The 14,221-nt window shown below is 45.2% G+C and overlaps 1 protein-coding gene across 1 annotated transcript in view; it reads right to left on the reverse strand.

The window, feature by feature from the left end:
* The window catches only part of SWAP70 (switching B cell complex subunit SWAP70), a 76,547-nt gene that overhangs the window by 22,831 nt on the left and 39,495 nt on the right, over positions 1-14,221 (reverse strand). Inside the window, exons 5-7 of the mRNA XM_074997419.1 lie at positions 9,457-9,603; positions 8,950-9,058; positions 5,005-5,186 (exon numbers count right to left, since the gene is read on the reverse strand). Coding sequence (XP_074853520.1) covers positions 5,005-5,186; positions 8,950-9,058; positions 9,457-9,603 — 438 coding nt within the window. The remainder of the gene's footprint in view (positions 1-5,004; positions 5,187-8,949; positions 9,059-9,456; positions 9,604-14,221) is intronic.

The raw sequence follows: 14,221 nt of genomic DNA on the forward strand, positions 1-14,221 counted from the left end.
TGAGCAAGTCGATCTTCCATGGCTATAGCCTAAAATTGAGTGCCAGGTCTGAAACTGGCACTCCCTCTGGCCTTAGATCTGTTCAACTCTCCACGCCTCTGTTCCAATGTAGAGGATAACTGCCGATCCCTTCACAAGACTTGTGCATGGATTAGTGTTTGTAAAATGCTCTAAAAATGCTGTATAAATGCTGGACAAGCAACAGTCAGGAATTGTGCCCCATTTCGTTTAAAAACAAAAATAATTTCTTCAGATGAGCTAATTCACACAATGTTCTCTCTGGAATCCCACCTGTATCTTGAGACACGAGCACCTTGTCAAAGAAAGAATACACTTCAAAGACTGAGACGTTCAAATTGAGCCGAAGGGAGTTAGGGCCCCATCCACCTCTTCTACCCTCCTTTTGAAAAGCCCATTGTCAACTGCCACTCTACCTTCTCTTTCTGCCCCCCAGCTTCACTAACCCAGAACTTGCTCTGTTGTAGCTGCCAGGACATACACGTTAAAATAGCTTTCATTTCTTTACAAGCCAACAATGAGCACTGATAAAAACGACTGGGCTGACCAACACTGAAGCAACAACAGAGCGGCGTTGCAGGGTATGACTTTAGTATTAAATGCCGCAAGAGAAGTTTTGCAAAGCACCTACATTTAGGGACTAAATCTAACACCACAGTATCTTTGAAACTGTACTATGGAAATCAGAGCAACATTTTAAAAGCATCCAAACCCAAGATGCTAATTTAAGGGCACTTCACCTGTCACTCTCCCTCCTCCCCCACTGTAAACTAAATGTACATAAAGCAGCACCAGTATGATTGTAGCAGCCAAATACAAATCAGATTTACAAAAACTGGAATTGAAGACTGATTTTTCAGATTGTTTGCACCAGCTAAGCCCCGCATCCATATGAATCCCTGGTGCCATCTAGGGATATATCTGCATGGCAGAGCCATGTCAGGATACCTCCGTATTCCAAAATACTCCTCTGCATCTTTGAAATGCCTATTTTGGCATACCCGCACTCCTCATTGCAGGAGGAGTACAGGATGCTTCACAATAGCACATTACTTCAAAATCTGGCAGATTGGGTATCTTATTTCGAATTTAGGGTGCTGTGTAAACGTAGCCTAAGGGTGCCCACAGCCAAGACCGTCCATGCTGAGTCACCTGAGGAACTGGATCCAATTCCTGCTGTCCTAGATTGGTAACAGATTTTTTTTTTTTTTTTTTTAAACTGAGCCTTCTGCCACTGCTGCCTTGCTGTCTCTCACCTCCCCCACACCAGACACTGCCTTTGAACAGGAAATATATGCATAAATATTCAGGTTTGGGGAAGTTAGAGAAGGTTTTTATATGTCAGAAAATTACAGTGGCAAACAAAATATGGTGGGTGCTCAGTGTGAAATGTGTGCCATGTGATCCAGACCACAAACCGTCCTTCTGCATCACTGAAGTTGCAGTTACAGGGCTGCCAATGGGGGTGGGGGGAAGGAGAGGAGCAACTGCTCTGCAGACCAGTGATTTAAACATGCCACCACCACTACCATGGCAGTCAGTGTCCCAGGCCCTTTAAATTGCTGTCAGAGCCCCACACGATGCAGTCTGGGCAGCACCGAGGTCTGGCTACCCTTAGCCCCAGCCCCTCCACTTGGCCAGAGCCAACCTCCTCGCCCTTCCACTTTCCCGCATGCACATATTGCCCAGGGCCCACGGAGCCTGTTGCCAGCCCTGCCCACTTACAGTGCCAAAATACAGAGTTAATAGTTTCACATGCCTCACTATGAAATAAATTTCATCTTTCAATCAGATCTGGGAATCTCAAACTTAGATAAGAACAAGTTATTTTAGACAAATGGCAACAAAACACCCAGACCTATAAAGATCTGCTCTATTGCTACTTGTTGGCACACAGGCCATTCTCAGGCTGTGTCTACACTACAAGGTTTTTCCTGGAATAACTTATTTCTACTTTGTTAACAAGTACTTAGCAAAGTAGAAATAAGTTATTCCGGAACAGAGTATCCATTCTTCAAGAGCATTTTCAAATTCAGCATTCACACTACAGAGCCCTATTCAGAAGAAAGAGCAATGCATTTTGGGTGTGTATCCCATCATGCCTGGCCTCACTGGGCATCGTGGGATGTCAACAGGAAACACAAGGTGCCCTGGGAATCAGGAATTTGTCCCATGAGCCCCTTCTCTTCCTGAATCCCCTGCCCCACAGTTTACTGTTTCCAGTTTCCTTGAAAGCAGGACCGCACTTCAAAAACTAGTCAACTGAAATTTGCAAGTTACTGCAGAGACTTATCTTGTTATTGGGACTTGCTATGCTTGGGTCTATCCCTTCACTAAGCCCTTCTAGCTCTACCTACACTGAGTGGGATTTTACAAAACGCACCAGGCATGACTGCCTTGCCTTTGTGAATCAGCAACTGCAGTTGCTCTTAGTCCATTTAAAAGCAAGGGAGCACTTCCTCAAAAGACCCAGAGCCTTGAATGCTACTCATACTCACCCTTTGCTCTGTTCTTTTGCTCACTGATTACTTGTTCAGACTGCTCATTCAACTAGTGCATTGTTCTACTTCTAATTTGAGCGACAAGATTATACCAATGTAATTCTGCCTCATATTTCAAATATATATGGTATTCTCACTTCTTTCCCTACAGACTGTGCGCTGCTACAGTGAGCCCTTAAACAGACACTGCACTCCAATGCAGGCAGAGGTGATAACAGATTAATACATTCTGTTCTGAAAATGTCTTGGGGTGGGTAAAATAGTACTGTTATATTTAAATTAGAACATGAATATTGATTCACTAGGAAAATTCATTTCAATACCATTTCATATAGGATGCAATAATTCTCTGTAACAGTACCAAGCAAATCATTTTTCCTGTGCTCTGCCCTGCAACATTAACACCACGTATAAATGTGTAATAAATACAGGCAAAATTTTGTCACATGAGAGTATTAAAACTTTTGTTTATAAAACTACTTGGCTATAAGTATCAGAGGAGTAGCCATGTTAGTCTGTATCTGCAAAAACAAAGAAGTCCTGAGGCAACCATGCATCTAAGGAAGTGGATCTTTGCCCATGAAACACTGTATTCCAAAAATCTGTCAGTCTAGAAGATGCGACAGGACTTCTCAGTATTGCTTGGCCTTAGACATTCCAGATTATAATTCTACAGTTACCACCGCTTTATTATCCCATATGACTGTTCATACTACAAGACCAAGTAAGGATCAACTTTTTTTTTTTTTTACTGAGATATATTTTGTCAAAAATTCAACTTTAAATGTCTTTTCCCAAAATGACCATGTCTGAAAACAAATTTCATGTAAAATCATACCATCAATTAAGTAAAAATAATTAACAGTGCTGAATAAATATGGACGGCACTATGCAGCCTTGGGCACTGAACAGCAACAGAAATACCAAATGCGAAATAGTAAGAGAGAGAAAGCCGTGCTAGTCTATATACCATCAAAACAAAAAAGCAGCCAGTAGCACTTTAAAGACGAACAAAATAATTTATTAGGTGATGAGCTTTCGTGGGACAGACCCACTTCAGATTATAGCCATACCAGAACAGACTCATCTTTCTCTCCTTAAATATTAAATTATTTTGTTCATCTTTAAAGTGCTACTGCACTGCTTTTTTGTTTTCAAATGTGAAATGTATATTGATAGACTATATTACTAAAAATTATTGCTCTGTCGATCTGATTAGGAGCAAGCATGTAGCAAAGCTGACGCACTGCATATCATGGATTAAACTGACGCTTGTACAATTTTCAAAAGACTACATAGCACATAAAAGGAGTGCTGCCACCAACTTCAGTGAAGCATTTTTCACCCCCAAAATTACCATAAGAACCTGACCAGAGCTGGAGCTCCATGCACTGCCAGCAGGGAGCCCTGCTGAAGCCATGCTGTGCTCCAGACTGGGGCTTGGTGCACAGGGCCTGCAGCAAGCTCCACTGTCACCCCACTGTGCCCTGGACCAGCTCCTGGAATCATGGCCATTTTTAGAATCTCAGCTTTCATTTAAAGTAGTAAAATTTCTCTCTTACAATTGTGGAGAGAAGCCTAAAAACGTGACCTGAGAGTATGCAAATATGCAGGGTTCCTCAGTGCTGTTCACAGAACCTTCAGAAAAGCTTAAACTTCAGCTCTTTTCAGATAGCTTGAGAAATCAATGTTTCTCCCAATATTCGCACTTTAACTATCTGAATATCTCACTCTGCAAAGTCAATCCAAATTTCATGAGAAAAAACATGAGTTTGAACAAAGTACCCATGGTCAAGACATTTGTCTGAGCTGTGAATCAGCCCCAAACTGCTCGATAGGATTACGAACACACACAAGGATTCTGCTGCATATTCAAATTTCTCTGGAAATTGAGCTGTGACCATGCTGGAGCAGTATGTTTTCCTCTCAAGTCCTTTTCCACCCCACCTCTCTGTCACTTTAGCAGCAATCCATAAAAACTAAGAAAATCCTAAAGGAAACTCTGCTAAACTCCAGAAAAGTGTCCAGCCCCACCATGCTCCTCAGGCCATGGGGCAGCCCATTCATGGCACAAAGTGCTCTGAAGCCACCCTGTGTGGATAGCTGGGGATATCCCTTGCTCTATGCCTCCCTGGCATAGAGAAACACCCAGAGCACTTTCTGATCCTCCAGCAGAACAGCCTCGAGAGAGCTGTTGCAGGCAGCACTAAATTAACTGAAGTCTAGCTCATGCTCCCCAGTAACTCAAAGTTGAAATAGCTGCATGCCTGCCACCTCTCCCATGCTGTCTGTCCTTCAAGGGTCCTGCCCTAAGCACAGTTCCACCTGACTCAAGGATCTCACTCAGTGTGTCCTGACCCTGCACAAAAAGCATACACCTGTGTAAAAGACTAATATGCCAAGAAACTAACAAAAACTTCTGTAGGCCAAAATTCTGGTCTGGCCATACAGTGTGAAAGCTTGAAGGCTGGCAGCCTGCCCCCACCTTTCTCACTGTCTCCAATTCCTTCTGCTTGTTTTCATTGGCTACTTGGAGTTCTTTCATCTGTTGCTCCAATGCCTCTTGCTCAGCTTGCAGTTTCTGACGCAGCTCTTTCCGTTTCTGGCGTGCTTCTTTGTGAGGTGGAGAGCTGCCCAATCTCAGCAAGTTTACAGTGGTCTGAATGGCTGTAAAGGAGTTCATGTTATTAAAAGGAAAACAATGGTAAGAGAGAGCAGCAGTTTGGAGAAACACTAGCCCCTCTGGATAACTTTGGTGAGAAACAGCTATTCTGTGTCACACACAACTCTCTCTCGATTCCCCACGCTCTCTGATTAAGTTAACTAATAACATGAAAAAAATATGTATGTAACAGCTTTCTATATATTGCAATATTATATGTATCACAAAGAGAGGAGTGTCCAGTAATTCCACTACCCTGACCAATATTCCTTATCCAGTGTCAATTTCTGGCAGGGCATTGGCAAAACTAAGATGGTGTGAACGTAAGTGTGGTTTGGTCTACTTTAGGAGATTAGGTTGAATTCAGGTGTCCTAGATCGAATTCCTAAAGAATCGGTCCACATTACAGGGGCCATTTCATAGACTAAGGGTTCCTTAGGATGACTTTTGTACTTCTACTTTTCACAAGGAGTTACACCAACTTTGACCTCGTATGGTCAACCTTAGGGTAGTGCACATGGAGCTTTGAGAAATTTGACATTCTTGGTCTCCTGGACCACTCTGGCCATCACTTTCAGCTCTGCTGCTCTCCAGGTGCGCAGGAAGCAACCCAGGAAAATTTGAATTTTATTTTCTGTTTGGCCAGCATGGTAAGTGGAGCAGGCAGCACACCTCAACATCACATCTGGCCAGGAATCCCCAGGGTCGTAGACAGGCTCCAGCATGGAGCATGCAGTGCACAGATCCAGGACTTCACTGCTGCGGGGGGAGGGGAAAAGGCGGGAATGAACTTGTGCTGGGAAAACTACAAAGCAGGAAAAGAAACACAGACATACATGCCAAGATTTCACAGGGAATGCAAGAAAAAAAAACACACACCAGGGATGCCCAGCAGTGCCATGTGAAAATAAAGGCGCTCAGGCAGGTGTACCAGAAGACAAAGGAAACAAACAGACATTCTGGATCATCACTGCAAACATACCGCTTCTAAGAGCAGCTGGCATGGGATTCTAGGCAGTGACTCAACCACTGTCCCCAGACAGTCTGGGGATACCTCCGAGGAGCTTCCACAGGAATCCTCTGGCAACAGCAATGAGAACGTAATACATAAGAGAGAAGGATGGTGACAATGGTCAGCAGGTGACTAGAGCAGCAGATTTCACCAACAGCCAGGAGCTTTTTGTAAGGTTGGATCTCATCCCCTCCTCCCTTGATGCTTCACAGTTAGACCCTGACCGTGGGGAGGACACCTCTGGTGATTTCTCCTTTTTAATCATGTGGACGAAGGCAATTGGGTGTGGTCCGTGGCGGACGCTGTACCTACATAGCCCGTGGCTCTTGGAAAAACTTGTTAATATGTCAGAGGACAGAGCACCGATCCTCCTTGAACATCTTCATAAAGCTCTCAGACAGGTACTCTTTAATATGTTGCACAAGGTTTTGTGGGAGGCCTGCCTTATTCCAACCTCCTCGATCGGACACCTTTCCTCGACAAGCCATCAGTAACCAACCTGGCATCGAGGCATCACAGAGTAGTGCAGCATAATTACAAGCCTTGTGCTCACATTCAATCAGAATTCATTCCTTATCAACGTTCTTTACACTAAGACAACTATTATCTCTTTTTGCAACCTAGAAGATGCAGAGGAAAGACTAGTAAGCTATTATATGATAGTACAAGCTGCTCCACTATGCCCTGGACCACTCCTTCCTTCGCACTACTCTCCCAGGACTGCTCAGGGAAGGGAAATTTTCACTGTCCCCGCCAATGGAGTGAGGGACAGGGACCATACAATGAGAGAGCAAGGCACACGCAGTGGCCACCACTGCCATGCCCATAGATTCTTGTGTGTGTTGTTATATTCATCTACCGTAAGTATCTCCCCTTAATGTCTGGCCTTCACTTACTGTTTTGTTGTAGTGTGCTCAACACTGGGCTCTGACCACCGTTCACTGCCGCTCCCCTGCTCCCAGCTGTTAGACCAGCACAGATCCACAGGGAACACAAACACAGCCATGTATGTTCATAGAGCATATAGAAACTGCCCACATGGAGGGGGCACAGTTAAATGTGTGGAGGAGAACCACGCTGGGGGAGAACCGAGCCCATCAGGCAGAAAGGAGAGTGGATCACAAGGTCAGGACAGAGCCCAGAGAGCATGAGTTGGAAACCTAGAAGATGTTGCAGCTGATGAGGCAGCAAATGGAGTTCTTGTGGTCCCTGGTACAGGGTCCCACTGCAGCCCATGAGGAACCACATGACCTCCTGATCACTTTCCCTACCCTCCCCAGCACTGGCACCCCAGAATGCAGGAGGGGAGGAGAGAAGTCAAGGGCAGCCTTGCATTCCACACCCAGGGACGCTTCTGAGAGCAGAATGCTGACATTCCCGCATTTGTGATGGCAACATGCCCTTGCATACCCACCCACTGGATCTCTGGCCATGAACTCCTTTAGTGACCCCTGAATAGAACAATTAAGCTCAGAAACCAGTGTCTTCACTGCTTATGTTGCACAGGGTGTGTGTGTGTTCCACAGAGCTACTGCCAAATTCTTCTGAACTGTCAGAGCAGGTCTCATTTTGGTATTGCACTGCTTCACAGTGGGAGGAAGGCAATTGACAAAGTCCCATGAAAGTGAGTTTATGCATTAGGAGATTTTGTAGCCATTGCTGATTATCCCATACCTGCAGAAGATTGTGGTCCCACCAGTCTGAGGTTGTTTCATGGCACCAGAACCAGCACACTGTGCAAAGAATCAAGTGCAGCCAGCACCTCCCTGTTCGTTCTCTTCAATGTCTCACATTTGTACATGTCCTCCTCAAAGTTTTCAGCACTCTCACAGTTGCTTAGGTTCTGCAAATGCTGCATGACAATGCGTGAGGTGCTCATAATACTTGCCACAACAGTCTGAAGTGGCATGGATTCCATGCTAGCCTTGGAATGGCATGTGCACGGCTATGTAAAAAGGAGGCAGAAACACTTTTTGCTGTTGCTTTCCACAGGGAGGGAAGAGGAGGGAAGTGCACTATGGGATGCTGACGACACACATCCACAACCACATTTTTGTCCCATCCCCCACTGATACAGAAACCCACAATGCAAAGTGGTAAAAGGAACCGTGGGGTAAGTACCCCCCGTGCACTGCTGACAAAGTCGAACCTGGCAATCCTAATAGGGATACACTCCATTGACTTTATGTACCAGTGTGGACATGCACCTTCGACTTTACGTGATCGGGTGCTAGAGAATTGACCTTTTAATTCAGCCTAATTTCCTAGTATAGACATACCCTTATTGTAGGAGATAAAGTCTTATGAAAGGATGATAAATTGCAGAATTTCCCTCTGCCTCTTTAGACAGTTTTCTCAATGTTTTTAATCCAGCTGATAACTCTCGCTTCTCAGGTGCCTGGTGACAGATGATGCAATTTTTGGAATTCTCTCATCTTTCTTTTCTTAGGACCAACATTTTGTCTGGGCTGCACATCTTACTGGTAAAAGGGTGTAAATTTTTCATCCATAAAGTGTTTTTGATCTAATTGCGTTCAGAGTGATTGAAGCACATAGAAAGGAAAGCATTATAATACCCTTTTATTTCCTATTTGTATCACATTTCTATTTAGAACAATAAAATAATGTCTTGTTTTAGTACTGGGTAATTGCTAACCACACACCCCTTGTGCAGCTTTAATTAAGCAAATGCTTAAATACCATGCAAAGGCATGATCTTAACTCACAGGTTATCACTAAGATTTAAGACACCTTACCTTGAATCCACTCCTGCTTCTTCTTTTTATCAGAGGCACTAATCTCAAAGCTCTTATCTAAACATTTGATAAGAAAAAGACATTTCTTTCCATCTTTGTCAGGCAAGGACTAGAATGGAAAACAAAGTATTAGTCTCTAGTGAACCTAAACATCACGTCACCCACCTTCACACCAGTCAGTCAGTCACACATACAACAGTACAATATTTCATTTGTCTGTTTGACAGCTTGGGATAGAATTGCCATTTTACTCGAGGAAAACTGAATCATCATAAAACTTACATTTTTACTGTTGCTGTTTTTCACTCACATACCTGTACAAATATCTACTGTTTCATTAAATGATCTTCATAAAAATAAAGGCACTGACCCACTAACATAAAAAGAGGGGGTAAAAAAAAAAAAAAAGAACAAATACCCCACCATCACCGAAAAGACATTGGGAGTCCATCACAAAAGGAGATTTTTTAAATTTCTGTATTTAAAGCCAGTTGAATTTAATTTTACCTCTACACAACAGTTTTCATCCAACACGATATCTCCTTTTTTGTCTTTTAAATCTTCACTCACATAATAAGAAATAATATTTGGTCTCAGCACAAACCAGCGTTCTGTCCAATTTTTCCTTCTGTGACCCTTTTTCAACATATAACCCTGTAAAAAAAGGAATGACCCATTAAATTGCAAACCCTTGGTGGTACTGCTCCTCCTTTTATTTGTGAGCCCAACGGTTTCAATTTAAGACTGATGAACTAGGCCAGGCCCTAAATACTGACTCTTACACATTTCCATTCATTGTAACTCACAATTCCATCACTATTGCTTAGTTCCTGAAAACAGTTTTCCCCAATTTGCAAATAAATGAAATACTAAGATCTCTCCAGATCCTATCAGACAATATTTTACCACATTATAGTAATATGATAATCTTCATTATTGTTATTCTTTTTACTATTAATGCTAGCAAACTATTTTGTTGGACATGTCATCCATACCATTTAATGGCAGAGATATTAACTTAATCATGTTGTGAAATATCAACATTTGCCCATGAAAGCTCATGCTCCAAAATATCATTAATCTACAAGGTGCCACAGGACTTCTTGTTGTTTTTTCAGATACAGACCAACATGGCTAGCCCTCTGATACTTGTCAGCAACAAAAGATCACTCCAGTTGCATATTTAGAGCCTGGAATTAGAGAGATATTCTATCACACCCCCACACACCCCAACCCCACTGCTATCCCTGTGACCCTGGGAATAAGAATATTTCCACTTCCTGGAAGTGGTTTCCTCAAATACCTTATGCTGCCTTGATCAACTAGCTGCACCTAATAAAAGCCAAAACCTTTTTCTAAAGGAATGGTCCTAATGAGAGTGTGCTAGAAAAGAGAAGTTACTCACCTGTGTAGTAACGATGGTTCTTCGTGATGTGTCCCCGTGGGTGCCCCACAGTAGGTGTCGGGCTCGCCCCGGCGCCACAGCTCGGAAATTCTTCAGCAGTCTCAGTCGGGTCGTGCATGCGCCCATGCACGTCGGCTCGTCACGCGCTTACAGTCTCGTGCGCGATCCAGTCCCCGCCAGTTCCTGATCAACCGCTCCGGACGTCTCTGAAAAAACACACAAACAGAGCTCCGAAGTGGGGAGGAACGGGTGGGTAGTGGAGCACCCACGGGGACACATCTCGAAGAACCATCGTTACTACACAGGTGAGTAACTTCTCTTTCTTCTTCGAGTGGTCCCTGTGGGTGCTCCACAGTAGGTGACTACCCAACAGTAACCCCCCCGCAAAAAAGGAGGTGGGTACCCGATTTATGCGCAGCTTGCCCGTGAAAGGACTGCTGTCGACACACGTGTATCCTCATCAAGCATCCTGTGCATGGCGTAGTGCTTGGCGAAGGTGTCATAGGAAGACCACGTCGCCACTCTGCAGATATCTCTCAGCGCGATTCCTTTGAAGAAGGCCATTGACGCCGCCATTGCCCTAGTGGAGTGGGCCCTTGGCAGAACTGGCAGAGGAGGCTTGCGAAGCTCGTAACATAGTCTTATGCATGACACGATGTGATTTGAAATCCTCTGTGAAGATAGCGCTTCCCCTTTTGACCCGGATGCAATGGACACCAGGAGTCTGTCCGTTTTTTTTCCGGAAAAGTTTAGTTCTATCGATGTAGAAGGCCAGTGCCCTTCTTACGTCCAGTAAGTGCAACCGTGCCTCTTCGCTCAAGTTGTGAGGCTTAGGATAGAACGAGGGCAACACTATTGGTTCGTTAATATGAAAATCTGAAGAGACCTTTGGAATGAAGGCTGGGTGCAAACGTAAGACCACCGCCTCTTTTGAGAATATCGTGCAGGGTGGTGTGGACATTATGGCCGCGAGCTCGCTCACTCTGCGAGCTGACGTGATTGCCAGGAGGAAAGCCGTTTTAATGGTAAGTAGTCGAAGAGGGACTGTAGCCAATGGTTCAAAGGGCGGTCCCGAGAGGGTGTGTAAAACTAAGTGTAAACTCCATGACGGCGGTATTGGTTTCCGAAGGGGGTACAGATTTACCAACTCCTTTAGGAAGCGTGAGACAACAGGATGGGCAAATATGGTTGATCCATCCTCCTCATGTCGAAACGCTGATATAGCTGCCAGATGAACCTTTATACAGGATAGAGAGAGTCCCTTTTGTTTGAGTTGTAGCAGATGGTCCAGAATCATAGGTATGGTGGTGTCCCGGGGTGTCAGCTGCCTGGAAGAGCACCAATCAGAAAAATGCAACCATTTGTGTTGATAAGTCTTTCTGGTGGAAGTCCTCCGACTACATTCAAGGACTTGTACTCCCTCTGAGCATGTAGTCTCTAGGGCGCCAAGCCATGGATTAACCATGCTTGTAGCCGGAGTCTTTGCAGGTGCGGGTGCAGTATTGACCCCCGAGCCTGTGTGAGAATGTCCGGTACTGTTGGTAGGGGAAATGGCCAATGCTGTGCCATGCGTAGAAGCAATGGGACCCACTGTTGCCGGTCCCAAGTTGGGACTATGAGTATTATGCGTGCTCTCTCCCTTTTGGCCTTCTCCAAGACCTTGTGTATGAGTGTCGTGGGAGGGAACGCATAAAGTAGAGGGCCCTTCCATGGAATCATGAAGGCGTCCCCCAAAGACCCCTGTCCCATGCCCACTCTGGAGCAGTATCGGGGACATTTCTTGTTGTCACGAGTGGTGAACAAGTCAATTTGGGGAAAACCCCATCTGCGGAACACTTGGTGAAGCAGGTCTGAACGGATCTGCCACTCGTGTGTGGGCACAAACTGTCTGCTGAGCTGGTCCGCCTTGATGTTGTGGACACCCGGTAAGTATGAAGCCTTTAATGGTTATATTGTTGGCAATGCACCAGTTCCACAGTTGGACCGCCTCCGCGCAGAGTGTACGAGACCTGGCTCCCCCCTGCCGGTTTATATAAAACATGGTGGTGGTGGTGTCGGTATTTACGCCGACTATTTTTCCGCGCAGATAATTCTGAAAATGCCTGCACGCACTGAACACTGCTCTGAGCTCTAATATGTTTATGTGCAGTGTCTTCTCTGCGGGGGACCATAAACCTTGAGTGGTTTTGTTGTCCATGTGTGCCCCCCATCCCGTATGGGAGGCATCTGTTGTAATGAACACAGTAATCTGTAGTTGGCGGAAGGGCACCCCTGTTAGTAGATTCTTGGGGTCTACCCACCATGTTAGTGACCTTCGTGCCTTTGTTGTAAGTGACACCATCTTGTGAACGGTATGGATTGATGGTTTGTGTACGGTTGCCAACCAATGCTGCAATCCTTGCATGTGCAGCCTGACATTTTGCACCACAAACGTGGTGGTCACCATATGCCCCAGTAGTTGTAAGCACGTTAGGACTGAGACAGTGGGACTGTATGTTATTAGTTGTATAAGAGACTCGATGGCGCGAAAATGGGCATCGGGTAAATATACCCTTGACATGACACAGAGTCTATCCGAGCCCCTATAAACTCTATATTTTGCGTGGGGTCGGTCTTTGACTTTGAGAAGTTGATGATGAGGCCCAGTGACGTAAATGTGTTTGTGGTGATGTGTATCATCCGTAATACTTCTGCCTGGGAAGCTCCCTTTAGCAGGCAATCGTCCAGGTACAGGAAGATGAAAACGCCCTGTCTGTGTAGGTATGCTGACACAACCGCTAAGGTCTTGGTGAAGACTCTGGGCGCTGAAGAGAGGCCGAATGGAAGGACTCTGTACTGAAAATGATCTGTGCCGACAATAAACCGGAGGAAGCGCCTGTGCGCTGGATGAATTGCGATATGAAAATACGCATCCTGTAAGTCAAGGGCTGCAAACCAATCTCCGTTGTCTAGTGCCGTAATTATTGAAGCCATTGTAGTCATCTTGAAGCGCTGTTTGCGTAGATATTGGTTGAGTGCCTGTAGATCCAAAATGGGCCTCCACCCTCCTGTCTTCTTCTCTGTCAGGAAGTACCTGGAGTAGAAACCTTTGCCTTGAAATTGCTCCGGTACTCTCTCCACCGCCCCTATGAATAGGAGGTGGTCCACCTCCCGCCTTAATTCTGGTAGGTGAGAGGGGTCTCTGAGAAGGGGTGCGGTGGGAGGATTTGGTGGAGGTAATGATTGGAAGGGGATCATGTATCCCGTGTTTACAATTTCCAATACCCACTTGTCCGAAGTGATGCTTTTCCATTGTGGGTAGAACGGCTTGAGTCGGTGATGGAATATGTACTGAGATTGGCACTGAGATACGGTCTTGGTTTCGCGACCCTCGACATACCCGTCAAACCTGCTGTCTTGTATTTTGCCCTGAGGAGGCATTGCCTTGTTGAGGTTGACGTCTAGGGCCCTTGTAATGTGGTTGTTGATGACGTCCCTGATCATACCCCCATTGAAAATGGGTATGTTGCGGTTGGTAACCATAACGGCGTTGCTGAGGATAAAACTTTTTCCTTCTGTATGGTGGGGTGTATATCTCCGAAGTGTCGCTCTGGAGTCTTTGCTCGAGTGTAAGACTGAGTCGGTTGATTCGGCAAATAATTTTATTTTGTCAAAGGGAAGGTCTGCAATTTTCACTTGTAGCTCCTTGGGAATGCTGGAGGTGTGAAGCCATGACTCCCTGCGCATTACAACTGCAGTGGCTACGGCGCGGGCCGCTGTGTCCGCTGCATCTAATGCAATCTGGACGCCTGCTCGAGAAGCCGCATAGCCTTCTTGTACAATCGCCTTAAGGATCGGTTTCTTATCCTCCGGGAGGAAGTCCATGAG

Source organism: Carettochelys insculpta, chromosome 6 (assembly GCF_033958435.1).
Source record: "Carettochelys insculpta isolate YL-2023 chromosome 6, ASM3395843v1, whole genome shotgun sequence".
NCBI classification, from domain to species: domain Eukaryota; kingdom Metazoa; phylum Chordata; order Testudines; family Carettochelyidae; genus Carettochelys; species Carettochelys insculpta.